A 15,407-nucleotide genomic window follows, 5' to 3' on the forward strand; every position below is an offset into this window, starting at 1 on the left:
AGGGAGGTAATGAGGGGAGCAAAACAAAGGAATTCACAATTGGGCTTGTTAAAGTATTTATAACAGCCCAGAATAAAACCTTTCTATTAAATGATGCATTAATTGATGTGAGAAGGAAGGAAGGAAGGAAGGAAGGAAGGAAGGAAGGGGAAAGAAGGGAGAGAGGGAGGTAATGAGGGGAGCAAAACAAAGGAATTCACAATTGGGCTTGTTAAAGTATTTATAACAGCCCAGAATAAAATCTTTTTTAAAAAATAAATTTCTTTATTGAGTTTTCACATATAATTCAAATCACACATTATTCTGTTTTACAGATTATAAACCATCTCTTTTAAAATTCTTATAATAAATTTTTACCTGTTACATTCCATTATATTTCATACTTTTATATTCTAACATTTATTATATTCAATAACTGGTAAATAAAACTTTTTACAAGGTAGCTGTAGATTGTTTCCATTGTACTGTTGCTTCTTATTATATTGTTTCTATACAGAATAAAACCTTTCTATTAATTGATGCATTAATTGATGTGACAAGGAAGGAAGGAAGGAAGGAAGGAAGGAAGGAAGGAAGGAAGGAAGGAAGGAAGGAAGGAAGGAAGGAAGGAAGGGGAAAGAAGGGAGAGAGGGAGGTAATGAAGGGAGCAAAACAAAGGAATTCACAATTGGGCTTGTTAAAGTATTTATAACAGCCCAGAATAAAACCTTTCTATTAATTGATGCATTAATTGATGTGACAAGGAAGGAAGGAAGGAAGGAAGGAAGGAAGGAAGGAAGGAAGGAAGGAAGGAAGGAAGGGGAAAGGGGAGGGGAGGAAAGAGGGAGAGAGGAAGATAAGAGGTAGTAATGGAAGGGGAGGGGAAGGGGAGGGGAGGAAAAGGAAAAGGAAGCTATAAAAGCTCTCTTCTTTATGGCTATTTTTCAAGCTTTCTTTGAAATGGTTTCAAAAGGCAGTAATGGTGTTTCAGAAAACCATGTCACGAACCCTACCTTTGCAGGCGGTACTTTTCCTGCAGCAGTGATTTGCCCAGTAAAAAACCTTCCAAAGTGATTGGCTGCAAGAACAACAGCTTTGTACCTAGGGAAAAGAAAAAGGACGAAAGAGAAAAACATTGGAACTGCTAACACAACAGGCATTTGAAATAAATAACAGTAGACTCAACTAAAAGACAAAAAAATATAGGACTGTTTAGACTTCCAAACATCTCCAACGAATAAACAATTGTCAGTAAAACGAGAAACAAAAATTGCCTTTATCTGTTCCCTGAGAAGCCATAGATGGATATATTTATATATTTATTTAGATGGATATATTTATTTCGCCCCCTGTCCAATTGTCTTTCATTTCTCTCACTTATCATATATATTCTCTTTCTTTCATATATCCTCTCCTCTAAGTTCACTTTTACCCTTATATATATTACTACATGTCTATTTTTCTTCCTATGTATTTTGTATTGGACAAATGAATAAATAAATAAATAAATTTATCATCATCATCATCATCATGTCTTCTCAGTTCATATTATTGCTTGTTACACCCCAATAAATGCCTAAACAAAGGGCATTTCTTATATTGTAAGCTGCCCAGAATTTAATACATTTATTGATTGATTGTTTATTTATTAAATGTATTCACTGCTAACCTCGCAACTCTGGATGGTTTAAAATAAAACAACACTATATAACATTAGGACACTAAGATAATAAATCCATCAAAATAAAGAAAGAAATAGCTGAAATAGCAGAGGGTGTGCAACAATAGAGTGGAGGTAGTCTCTTCTAGTGCAGAAACCTGACCATAGTAAATGTTTTCTCCACCTTTCAAATTGTATTGTGTTCATTGGAAACAATGTTTTTCTCCCAGTTTGGCAAAGTAGAGGGGTTTTTTTGGTAAAAGGAACTTTTTGTTTAATTGTGACGCCGATTCCTACATTCCTAGGCTGAGCATCCCGTTCCTTAATTTTTGTTTTATGAACGTTTGTTTAAGCCATTATTGCGTACCTGGCTCTATTTTGGTTAGAGGATCCTGATGTTCCAAGAGAAAAATAAAGTGGATTTATTTTGTGGGTTAAAAGATCTGCACAGCATTTTGGAAGCATTCAAGACCAGCCCGTGTTAGATGGCTCCTTCCTTCCTTCCTTCCTTCCTTCCTTCCTTCCTTCCTTCCTTCCTTCCTTCCTTCCTTCCTACCTACCTACCTTCCTTCCTTCTTTCCTTCCTTCCTTCCTCCCTCCCTTCCTCCCTCCCTCCCTCTCTTTGAATGTTGGATGTTTTGAATTAGTGAAAGATACTTGTTTTTGGATTAGAAAATAAAATGATTACATCCTGTTTTGTTTTTAAGCAGTAAGCAAACTTTTGATTGGAAGTAAAGAAGGGAAGGTATGCTTGAAAGCATGCAAAGAAAATTTACAACCCAAGACACCCAGGTATCACAAATCCAACATAAACAATTTCCAGAAAATAAGTGTGATGTTTTCTTCTTCGTCTAAGGGGAAATAAAGGGATCAATTATTTAAGAAGGGAATTGCTCTTTTTGTATACAGATAGTGATGTACGGCTATACATCAACATGTGAATGAGTCCATTTATGCCCATCCTGTTTTTTCCAGATGTATTATTTATTTTATTTTATTTTATTTTATTTTATTATTTAGATTTGTATGCCGCCCCTCTCCGCAGACTCGGGGCGGCTCACATCAAGTGAAAAAAACAATCTACAACAAATCTAAATTACTGTTTACAAATATTTAAAAGACCCCATATTCTAAACACACATACATACAAACATACCATTCATAAATTGTATCTGCCCGGGGGAGATGTTTCAGTTCCCCCATGCCTGACGACAGAAGTGGGTCTTAAGGAGTTTACGAAAGGCAAGGAGAGTAGGGGCAGTTCTAATCTCCGGAGGGAGTTGATTCCAGAGGGCCGGGGCCGCCACAGAGAAAGCTCTTCCCCTGGGGCCCGCCAACCGACATTGTTTAGTTGACGGGACCCGGAGAAGGCCAACTCTGTGGGACCTAATCGGTCGCTGGGATTCGTGCGGCAGCAGGCGGTCTCGGAGATATTCTGGTCCAGTGCCATGAAGGGCTTTAAAGGTCATAACCAACACTTTGAATTGTGACCGGAAGTTGATCGGCAACCAATGCAGACTGCGGAGTGTTGGTGAAACATGGGCATACCTAGGTAAGCCCATGACTGCTCTCGCAGCTGCATTCTGCACGATCTGAAGTTTCCGAACACATTATGATTGTACCTCTCATCAATTCCAGGCAGCATCCATCTATATGAGACTTGTTGCTTTCAAACAGGATCTAATTAGCACAGTGTTATTTTTACAAAAACGTTTCATTTGCCTACGAGCTGAGTTTTCCCTGCACGAAAGACCAATAATGGAAAAGAAAGCCAGGTTGGTATGTGAAGTTCATGCCAAACCTAAAAACATATTTTATGGCAGAAACCAGAGAGCAATCTCATTAGCTCATGGCAGCCACCGAGTCTTACAGTTTTCTAAAACTGATTTATAGTGGCAAAAAGTGTAAGTGTACTAGACAGCCCACACATAATACATCTGTTCATCTTTAAGGTCACAAGACACCCTATTGTTTTGATCTGCTGTGGAATCCAGTCCACATTACTCAACCAAACTATAGTTGTGGGTCTGTAAGAGATGTCTGGAATTCTCGTTTGATTTTCTTTAGTAACCGTAACTTGAATGTGAATCACAGAAGGAAAGATATTTCAAAAAGCAGTAAAAACCCTGGTCTTGTTTTGGCACGACCAAAAACAGACGTCAGAGATGTTCAAATCAACCACCCATCACTCAACAAGTTTGGGTTGATACCAAGCAAGATGAGATACAGTTCTATCAAAAGACCGCAAAGCTCCTTCCAGAACAGATGTGACAGAACTAGGCTGGAAACTAATACATCCAGATGATTTAATTACTCAGTTGTTTTGAATCTGCTCTGGATTTAAAAATAATGAAGTCGAATTGTGTAATGTTTGTTTAATTAAGGTGGTATTTAAGAACTGTGTGGTTGCTGTTAGCATAACTTAGCTCAACCTTCTCCAACTGAACGTCTTCCAGAAATGCTGGAATTTCTGGAAGCTGTTATCCAGAGAAACTATGTTAGCCTAGTCTTTCTTGGATGAAATGAAATGCTAATCAAAGATTGGCAGTGGCGTATGGTACACAGCAGAACCCCCGATACCGCTACTCTCTCACATAGCAATGTTTTAAAATTTGGAGATCTCCTGATCTGATCCTGAGATGCTGGTGTCCTCTTGAATGTTCTCATGAGATTTCAATGAACACATGAGACAGGTGAATATACATCAGAAAATAATGCTAACTCCACGATGGATGGTCCAAGAGACAAATCTATCTAGTTGGGAGAAAATTTGGGCTCCAGCCAAAAGATAATTGGCCTTAGAGAAGCTACTATAAGGAACCAAAGAATAACAAGAGTTCTGTGGTTCTCAGGAAACATTTGGATGGAGTATAGTCTTCTGGTTGTCCAGTGTTATTCTTTCTAATCCATCTTAAACATTTTCTCTCTCTTTTAAGTAATAACCAAATATAAGAAATAAGACTGTTGAGAATTTCCCATGCTTTGGTATGTTTCCAACATGGCAATTGCTTGAGTTTCCACTACTGGGTTTATATATATTTATATATATATATACATGACTCCACTTGAGGTTTTCCACATCTGAGATGCCAGAAATTAGTTATTCTTAGAACAGAGGAGATGAAACTGTAAATAGGAGGTTTGCGAGAAATGCAGCATCTTATAATTGAACAAGGATGACAAGAAAAAGAACTCCATTGCTAGGAAGGTCATGTGAGGGAAGGGAATAAAGGTCAAGAGAACAGCTGGAACCTCACTATCGACATCTATTTTTGATGCATGCAGAACAAGATGGGGCACACAGTCACAGCTGGCTCCATTTTTATATGATTCCATTCCTCATGCCCCTACATCGTATATAAATGTGTGTGTGTGTGTATGCGCACGCGCACCCGCCTTTAAATCAGTTTTAACCTCTGGTGACTCCCTAGATAAGTCCTTATATACTGCTCAAAAAAATAAAGGGAACACTCAAATAACACATCCTCCCTCCAAACCAGGGAAATGTATCTGTTCTCATTCTGGCCAAAAAAATGTCCAACACCCATCAAATAACGTCCCATGTCCAATTATTATTATTATTATTATTATTATTAGTAGTAGTAGTAGTAGTAGTAGTAGTAGTAGTAGTAGTAGTAGCAGTAGTGTTCTGTCAAGCTCTCTGATAGAATCCTCCCACAAATGCACAGAGACAATTTCAGACACACACACGTTTGAAAATTCAAAACAATGTTCTTTATAATGAAAATTCACTTAAACCAAGCCCTCTTTTGGTATAGCAAAGAGCCCTCGTCTCCAAACAAACTGGTAATTTGTACAAGTCCCTTATCAGTTCTGTGATACTTAGCTTGCAGCTGTGAAGCAATTCACAGTCCTTCTTTTTTCACAAAGTGAAACACACTTTGCCCTGGTTTAGTTTCACAACGGGAAAAAATCAGCACACAAAAAGTCAGTAAAGCAGTCACGAAACACGATCAGATAATCCTCCACAATGGCCAAACCCACAGGCTGCTCTTTATAGCAGCCTCACTAATTACCACAGCCTCACCCAACCACAGGTGGCCTCATTTTCTTTGATAATAATCTCTCAGTTGTTGTTGCCTATGCATCGCTCTCCGCATGCGTGGCTGTATCATTAACTCTTGTTCTGAATCCAAGGAGGAGCTAGATAATTGATCTCCTTCTGAGCTGTCTGCCACACTCTCCTCCTCCCTGTCACTCTTGTCTTCTTGGTGAGAGGAGCCTTCATCATCAGATTCCACCGGGGGGGGGGCAAAACAGGCCTGCAGCATGTGGATGTCTCCCCCACATCCACAGTCCTTGGGGCAGGAGCTGGGCCAGAGCTAACCACAACAAGTAGTAGTAGTAGTATTTATTAGATTTGTATGCCACCCCTCTCCAAAGACTCAGGGCAGCTCACAGCATATAATATAAAACAGTAATACAAAGACAAATCTAATAATTAAAAACTACAGAAGCTAAAACCCTGATATATTAAAAATCAATCAAATACAGTGAAACAGGCCACTGAGGAACCATAAAAACAGAGAGAATATTTATTTTTTGTCAATTAGACTTTTATGCCGCCCTTCTCAACCGACTCAGGATAACGTAGACTCACCCTGCAATGTTGGCCATTGAGCTTAAGGCGTCATATCCTTGAGCGATAGTGACCCGAGGAACTTGGTCCATTGCTAAGACGGTGGCTTTGCGCTGAGCAAGCTTCTCCAGGAGATCCGGATTTTGCGCTGGATAGATAAAGCTGACCAGAACCGCTTTCTCTTTGAGTAAGGTGCTCTCATGGATTCCCAACTGTTCATTAAAAATTGGAGCTCTGACCTTGGAGATAATAAATGCCACATTACACTGCTTTGTTAGAAGAAAGAAAATTCCATGCGCATGCGAACTATGTGCCTAAGTGAGGACTAGGCTGCAGTTTTTCTTTCTAATAACCACTTCATACTCATAATGTGACCCTATTATAGATCACAAACCATGACATACAGTCTAAATTATTGTTCAAAACCCAACTCATTATGATGTATTGAACCAGGAATCCAATCCTTTTTTTACTTTGCACGCCCTAAAATCATAATTATTGGGTCAGCAATTAGTAGAAATTTCATTTACACTTTGGATTTTGGTGATCGATTCCTGACATCTTTGAGATTTATATCTCTCTGCTAGTGCACATCTGTTCCATACTTTCACTCTTATTGCTAGTAAATGCCAGTCAAATATTTGAATATTTATAATTAATAAAAATAATAATTTATTAGGCTTGTATGCCACCCCTCTCCGAAGACTCGGGGCGGCTCACAACAGCAATAAAACAGTACAATACAAATCTAATAGTTAAAAGTATGACTAAATATTATTTTGAACTCGACTATTACACTCTGCTGTGCTATGCTTAATTTATTTTATTTATTTATTTATTCGATTTTTATGCCGCCCTTCTCCTTAGACTCAGGGCGGCTTACAACATGTTAGTAATAGCACTTTTTAACAGAGCCAGCCTATTGCCCCCACAATATTGAATATTGTTGAATATACCATGATTGGTTGAGTTTCTACATTGCGCTAAGCTATGTAGTCTACGGAGAGGGGCGGCATACAAATCTAATAAATAATAATAATAATAATAATAATAATAATAATAATAATAATAATAATAATATATACCACTATTCAAAAAATGGTCCTGGCTTCATGAGGCTAAAATATTAATTCAAAAGCTCATGATGGCTTGGAGAAATAAAGGAATAATCTCTGCTCAGCCCAAAGAGATATTTCCAACTTGGACAAAGCATTCTAGAATTTATTTATTTTATTTTATTTTATTTTATTATTTATTTTATTATTTTATTTTATTTTATTTTATTTTATTTTATTTTATTTTATTTTATTTTATTTTATTTATTTTATTTTATTTTATTTTATTTTATTTTATTTTATTTTATTTTATTTTATTTTATTTTATTTTATTTTATTTTATTTTATTTTATTTTATTTTATTTTATTTTATTTTATTTTATTTTATTTTATTTTATTTTATTTTATTTTATTTTATTTTATTTTATTTTATTTTATTTTATTTTATTTTATTTTATTTTATTTTATTTTATTTTATTTTATTTTATTTTATTTTATTTTATTTTATTTTATTTTATTTTATTTTATTTTATTTTATTTTATTTTATTTTATTTTATTTTATTTTATTTTATTTTATTTTATTTTATTTTATTTTATTTTATTTTATTTTATTTTATTTTATTTTATTTTATTTTATTTTATTTTATTTTATTTTATTTTATTTTATTTTATTTTATTTTATTTTATTTTATTTTATTTTATTTTATTTTATTTTATTTTATTTTATTTTATTTTATTTTATTTTATTTTATTTTATTTTATTAGATTTGCATGCCGCTCCTCTCCGAAGACTCGGAGCGGCTCACAACAATAAAGCACAGTACAAATCCAATTATTAAAAACAATTTAAAACCCTTAATATAAAAACAACAATAATGTCTCAGTGTGAGTGATTTCTACATCTCTACATCCATCCATCTGTCCGTCCATTTGTCCATCCATCCGTCCATCCATCCGTTAAATGATCTTGTCTACCAGACCTGGCAGTCTTATTTCATTCTTGCCTTTAGAACGATATCGGATCCAAACACAGTTTTCATGTCCCCGATTTTGGCTCCTGCCTCGGTGTACTGATCATCAGAGAACTTGGCTTCTTCACCTGCTCCATGCTCTACTTGGACACGGAAGCCCTGCTTGACCAAAGCTTGGACACCAGCAGGAGAAAGGGCAACTCTTTTTTCATTTTTATACCCTTCTTTAGGAATGCCAACCACAAGTTCTTGGTAACGGATTCCTGTATGAAACAAGACACACCAACAAAAAGATGGATAGGCAAGCAGGCATCCAATGTAGACATGATCTTAATGAACTTCAGTACTTCCTGGGAATGTTAACAGTTGTCAGGCAGAAGCACAGAAAATAAATCATAATAATAAATCAAAAGTATCCAAAAAGCTTCAGCTAGGGAAAAAGGTGATTACAAATATATTTACTTACTACATTAATGCATGTAGAATTATTGTAAACACTGAAAATTTCCAGCATAAATTTTGAGCAATAAAGTCTCATAATACAGTATATAATAAGTATTTTTCTTTTTTTTTTAAAAGGTGAATGTAGAATCAGAGCAAAATCCCAATCAGCGTGGGGGAACTGAAACATCTCCCCCTGCCTATGTAGTTTATTGTGTATGATATGACTGTATGTATGTTTTTATATATTGGGGTTTCTTGTTTTTTTAGACTTTTTAAATGTATTATTGCTATTTTAGAGTCTAACTATTAGATTTGTCATTATATATTGTTTTTATTTGGACCGGGAGTCACTGCTCACAGTCACTCATGCCCTCATCACCTCGAGGCTCGACTACTGTAACGCTCTCTACATGGGGCTACCTTTGAAAAGTGTTCGGAAACTTCAGATCGTGCAGAATGCAGCTGCGAAAGCAATTATGGGCCTCTCTAAGTATGCCCATATTACTCCAACACTCCGCAGTCTGCATTGGTTGCCGATCAGTTTCCGGTCACAATTCAAAATATTGGTTATGACCTATAAAGCCCTTCATGGTACCGGACCAGAATATCTTCGGGACCGCCTTCTGCCGCAAGAATCCCAGCGACCGGTTAGGTCCCACAGAGTTGGCCTTCTTCGGGTCCCGTCGACTAAACAATGTTGTCTGGCGGGACCCAGGGGAAGAGCCTTCTCTGTGGTGGCTCTGACCCTCTGGAACCAGCTCCCCCCTGAGATTAGGATTGCCCCCACCCTCCTTGCCTTTCGTAAACTCCTTAAAACCCACCTCTGCCGTCAGGCATGGGGGAACTAAAACATCTCCCCCTTGCCCATGTTGTTTTGCTGTTTGATTGATTGTGTGCTTGTTTTTTATATATATTGGGATTGTTTTATGAATTTCTAAACTTAAAATTGTAATTGGATTGGTGGGCATTGGATTGTCACTATGTACTGTTTTTTGCTATTGTTGTGAGCTGCCCCGAGTCTGCGGAGAGGGGCGGCATATAAATCCAATAAATGTAATCTAATCTTTATCATTGCTGTAAGCCCCCCCGAATCTACGGAGAGGGGCGGCATACAAATCTAATAAATAATAATAATAATAATAATAATAATAATAATAATAATAATAATATCACTCAGAGTCACGATGGCGCAGTGGTTAGAGCGCAGTACTGCAGGCTACTTCTGCTGATCACTCCCACAAACCCTGACAGGACGAACCACTCATATATATAAAAAACTGCAAGCTCTACTCACTTCTAGCCCTGCTGATGTTACCTAGCTGGGTAATAAAAGGTCTGCGACACCCAGAGAACACCAAGGACCTCACAGTTCAACCCTGAGCTAACACCAAGAAAATGCTGAGATTGATTGTCCTTTGCTATGTTTACCTTGGGATGTGATGGATAGATGAGAAGCCAGAAATGCTGAATGCTGCCTAAGACAGAAATTGCATACATGGTTTGATCTCTTGATCAGTATACAAATTCAACAACAACATCATCAGAAACACCCTGATGAGAATTTCACCATGAATACTGTATCCTTTGAAAAGAATTTCAAATGTATTTTCCATCAAATTGAAGCTGACATTTGCTGCAAGTGATTAATGCTTTGCTTAATGACTGGGCAGCCATTGGTATGTAGAATCTCCTGTTCGAGCAGGGGGTTGGACTAGAAGACCAAAGTCTCTTCCAACCTTAGTATTCTGTGATCTAATTTATTAAGTGAGATCATTAAGAAAGAAGACAATGGCCAGAAGATGCATTCCAGCAGATAGTAGATGGTTAGTAGAACTTAACTTGGATTTCTGCACTTAACAGTTGTTGGACTGACTGGTTTCAAGATTTCTTTCCGTTGCTAGGATTCTATAAATTCAGCTACAGCAGATTTAATTTACCAAATGTCATAATTTTCTTGACTTTCTCTGCACCTTTCTGCAGAGTACTGTATCTAATTACTATAAGTTATAACTTTCCCCCTTTTACTGTTACAATTACAAAGTCACTGTGACATTTGCAATAATCTCCTTTGCATGTCGAAAATGAGTCAGTTTATACATTGCCCCGTCCAATATTTCTCAGTTACATATCCACCAAAGCCTGTTTCCAAACTATGCTTTTTAGCAATTAAACTCTGTTTTAAGTTGACTTTTGCTTTGCTTATTTTATCTCATTGGGCAATCATTTTCTGGAACAGGCTAAAATAAATCTAAACTACTGTTCTTGCAAAGGTAAACAATATTTAATACGCCATTGTTGCTTTATGGCTAGTCTTACACAATGGCAAACAAGTAAAATGGAAAACTTGAAAGGGAATTAAAATCCAAGGCTAAGGTTCAACCTACAAGTGAAGCGCAAATCTTTTCAATAGATGATTGTTGTTGTTTTTTAAATGGAGGCCAAATTTTAGAATAGCACTCAAATGGAGGGAGAATGGTTGGGAACGGAATATCCAATTCTTTCATATCCTCCTGTCTGTCCACTCGATTTTCCTTTCCCTAAACTTCCTTCTTCCCCTGAAGAATGTCTCATTCTGGCTCTGAAGCCTGCAAATATTCTGCATTCAAATGCAGAAATCCCTTGTTGCATGTGGATTGTACTATGTGTGAATTGGGCAGCCGTGTAAATTTATTTCATCAATACATTTCTAATCTGAGGGCTTTGCCAACATCAGCGACTGGCATCCCAAAGTCCCAGAGCTACAGATATCTGTCTAAATCTCTGTGGCTAAAGCTTTAGTGAAATTGCTGAACAGTTTTGAGATCTGTTCTTCACATACTTCGACTAAACTAGCCTCAGGGTTCAATCAATCAATCAATCAATATCAACTTTATTTGATTAGTCAATCGACCATATCAAAGCGAGAAAAAGGACCACATCGGCCATCATAAAACTGTGACTGGTTAAAATACAATAAAATGGGCTAAAATAGAGGGAATTTGAATAAATAATAAATTAAAATGCAGTATAATATGCTAAAATTGAGTAGTAAAACATGAGAATATAACTCGTGCAAAGGATTATATTAAAGGATTCAATCAAAAATGGTTGCAAATTGTTTTCCCAGTTGAATTACATTTGGTTAAAGCAACGCCCATCCATAGATGGAGAGCTTGATGAAGCCAAAGCCTCTTTTGATTGATTATGAATGATTTAAATTAACTTTCTTCTCAAGTAGGTTTAGTACTTCTCACTTAGACTGGCCATTTTTGGTCTCATTAAAAGTGAAGGATCCAAATTATCCTCAGCTGAATTTTCATATTTTGATTATCCTTATTGTTATTATGAATAATTTACTAATTTTGTGACATTATTTGATCATTAACTGACCTCCACAAGTATTTTTCCTCACTCAATCATTAATTTTACCTTTGGCTTTCTGGTTACTCCGCAAAGCATGGAACGTTTTAAAAGAGCGCAGTCCAGTTGAGGGCTGAAATGTCCGGACGTGGAGAGAGAGGAAGGAGGACAACAAACTGTTGCTTCGGACCAATGTAGCCATCTTCCCAGGTGCAGCGATAAAATAGTCTAATGTTGAATGTTGGTCCAGATGTTCTGTAAGCAGAAACATTTTACTAGGATAGACATCAGAGAGAGCAAGCTGGGTACCACCAGGATCGTATCACCAAACCTTTGCATTTACAAGTAGTCTCTGACTTATCGTTCATTTAGTAACTGTTCAAAGTTACGACAGGGCTGAAAAAAGTGACTTATCATTTTTCATACACAGAACCATTGCAGCATCCCCGTGGTCACAAGATCAAAATTCAGATGCTTGGCAACTGGCTGGTATTTATGACAGTTGCAGGGTCACGTTATCACTCTTTCTGACCTTCAGACAAGCAAAGTCAATAGGGAAGCCAGATTCACTTAACAACTACAGTATGTTACTAAGGTCGTAAAACAGAGCAAAATTCATTCATTCATTCATTCATTCATTTGTATGCCGCCCCTCTCCGTGGACTCGGGGCGGCTAACAACAGTGATAAAAAACAGCATGTAACAATCCAATACTAAAACAACTAAAAACCCTTATTATAAAACCAAATATACATACAAACATACCATGCATAAATTGTAGAAGCCTAGGGGGAAAGAATATCTTAGTTCCCCCATGCCTGACGGCAGAGGTGAGTTTTAAGGAGCTTACGAAAGGCAAGGAGGGTGGGGGCTATTCTAATCTCTGGGGGGAGTTGGTTCCAGAGAGCCGGGGCCGCCACAGAGAAGGCTCTTCACCTGGGTCCCGCCAAACGACATTGTTTAGTTGACGGGACTCGGAGAAGGCTCACTCTGTGGGACCTAACTGGTCGCTGGGATTCGTGTGGCAGAAGGCGGTCCCGGAGATAATCTGGTCCCGTGCCATGAAGGGCTTTATAGGTCATAACCAACACTTTGAATTGTGACCGGAAACTGATCAGCAACCAATGCAGATTTAACATTTAACATTTAACAAATATTTCACTCAACAACAAAAATTTTGGACTCAATTGTGATCATAAGTCAAGGACTACCTGTATTCTAACATAAGGTGTTAAAGCTGTGTTACCTTTAACACAAATATACGTATTTTTTAATGCTTCAGCATTGCCCCTTTGTTGATATCACTGTATCATTGACATGCTTCCTGCAAACTAAAAATATAGCTTTCAAGTCACCCTCCCCATCACAAAAAGCTTGCCTACCTCTAGGCTAATCCATCCTGTGCTTTGCTTTCATTTTACCATGTTGTGGGAAAGAAGGAGTTGTGCTTTGTAAACTATTATTCCTGGCTAAACATGTTGGCTAAATCGAGACATGTATATGTCTTCCAAGAAAGTCTTTCAAATTTGGTCTTCAGAAATATCCTTGATCAAATTTTCCAACAAGGTGGTTAATATAGGCAAGAAGCTGATGAGTTTTATGGCTTCTGTTAAGCTTAAGCATAATAAAAATACACACACACATACATACATATTCATATAAAATTTCAAGCAAATTAACAAATTGAAATATGCAGCTTACGGTTAAATGGCCCTGGGAGTTTCAAGTTCAAAAGTTCAGTGTAGTTAATTTTTATCAGTTTATCAAAATGTGGAAAGTCTGACTGCATAAAACTATTGTATCAAAAAGGATTTAGTATCTCTAACTGTTACATTTCTGTCTCTCACATCCCACACTCTGGGATAAAAGTCTGTGCTCTCAAACTGATGCATGAATAGAAAGAAGCAATGAATTACAGACTTTCCAGGATAGAAGTTAAGGCAGAGCTGGCAAAAGATCCTGATTTAAAAAAATATTTCACATGGCAATATGCTTATGCGCACCCTACTCCCCTTCTACAGTATATTGCCATGCATCCATCAAATACACATCCCCGCATCTACAAAGATCCTTTTCAGCTTGTAAGGAAGCAAGAATTTCCATACTGCTTCTCAAAGTCTCTTAGCTCTGTCAAGAAGAAAGACAAATGTCCTGAATTTAGAAGCATTTGGAGATGTCATCCAACTTTGAAAAATACTCAAGTTAGGCAAGATGGCACATTGAATAAGCCAGCCATCATGTTAGCCTACATAAATTTTTAGAGGAATTCACTTCATTTCGGGTCAAATTGGAAATAAATTGTTGTAATGATGAAGCAACATGCCTGATCTAAGGCTTGCTTACTTACTTACTTACTTACTTACTTACTTACTTACTTACTTACTTACTTACTTACTTACTTACTTACTTACTTACTTACTTACTTACTTATTTATTGGATTTGTATGCCGCCCCTCTCCGGAGACTCGGGGCGGCTAACAGCAACAATAAAGCAGTGTACAATAGTAGTCTGATGTTAGAAACAATTAAAAACCCATTAATATAAAAAACCAAACATACATACAGACATACCATGCATAGAATTGTAAAGGCCTAGGGGGAAGAGGGTCTCAATTCCCCCATGCCTGACGGCAGAGGTGGATTTTAAGCAGCTTACGAAAGGCAAGGAGGATGGGGGCAATTCTAATCTCTGGGGGGAGTTGGTTTCAGAGGGCCGGGGCCGCCACAGAGAAGGCTCTTCCCCTGGGTCCCGCCAAGCGACATTCTTTAGTTGACGGGACCCGGAGAAGATCCACTCTGTGGGACCTAACTGGTCGCTGGGATTCGTGCAGCAGATGTATTGCTGGCCATGAATTATGGAGCACCTAAAACATATTTAGTGTTTTCTGAGATTCAGTACATTGTTGAAAGCTACAGTTTCCATTTAGAGGTCCTCAAATGCATTGGGACTTCAAAAATTATTATAAAACTCTTTATTTCAATCTTCATGTGAATGTCCTAGTTTTAACAGAAACTAGGACTTTTGCTAGCATATTGTTGCTTCATTGGTTTGATTATTTGTTAAATAATAATAATAAACTGAATAATCAAATTATCACAGATAATCCCCACTTGGTTAAAGACCTTCGTATACTAATAACAAAAGATTTAAGTGACAAAGCCCACTGCAACAATATAGCCAAGAAGGCACCAAGAGTTGTAAACCTAATCCTACGTAGCTTCTGCTCTGGCAATCTCACACTACTTACCAGAGCTTACAAAACTTTTGCCAGACCCATCCTCGAATACAGCTCATCTGTTTGGAACCCATATCGCATCTCAGACATTAACACCCTTGAAAATGTCCAAAGATACTTCA

General features: G+C 37.2%; 1 protein-coding gene across 1 annotated transcript in view; it reads right to left on the reverse strand.

Moving 5' to 3' along the window:
* The window catches only part of LOC139172836 (NAD(P) transhydrogenase, mitochondrial-like), a 53,600-nt gene extending 41,326 nt beyond the window's left edge, over window positions 1–12,274 (reverse strand). Inside the window, exons 1-4 of the mRNA XM_070762079.1 lie at window positions 12,119–12,274; window positions 8,300–8,529; window positions 6,261–6,478; window positions 993–1,080 (exon numbers count right to left, since the gene is read on the reverse strand). Of these exons, the coding sequence (XP_070618180.1) occupies window positions 993–1,080; window positions 6,261–6,478; window positions 8,300–8,529; window positions 12,119–12,251 (669 nt within the window). The 5' untranslated portion in view covers window positions 12,252–12,274. The remainder of the gene's footprint in view (window positions 1–992; window positions 1,081–6,260; window positions 6,479–8,299; window positions 8,530–12,118) is intronic.
* Window positions 12,275–15,407: the final 3,133 nt, after the last annotated feature.

Source organism: Erythrolamprus reginae, chromosome 10 (genome assembly GCF_031021105.1).
Source record: "Erythrolamprus reginae isolate rEryReg1 chromosome 10, rEryReg1.hap1, whole genome shotgun sequence".
Classification (NCBI taxonomy): Eukaryota; Metazoa; Chordata; class Lepidosauria; order Squamata; family Dipsadidae; genus Erythrolamprus; species Erythrolamprus reginae.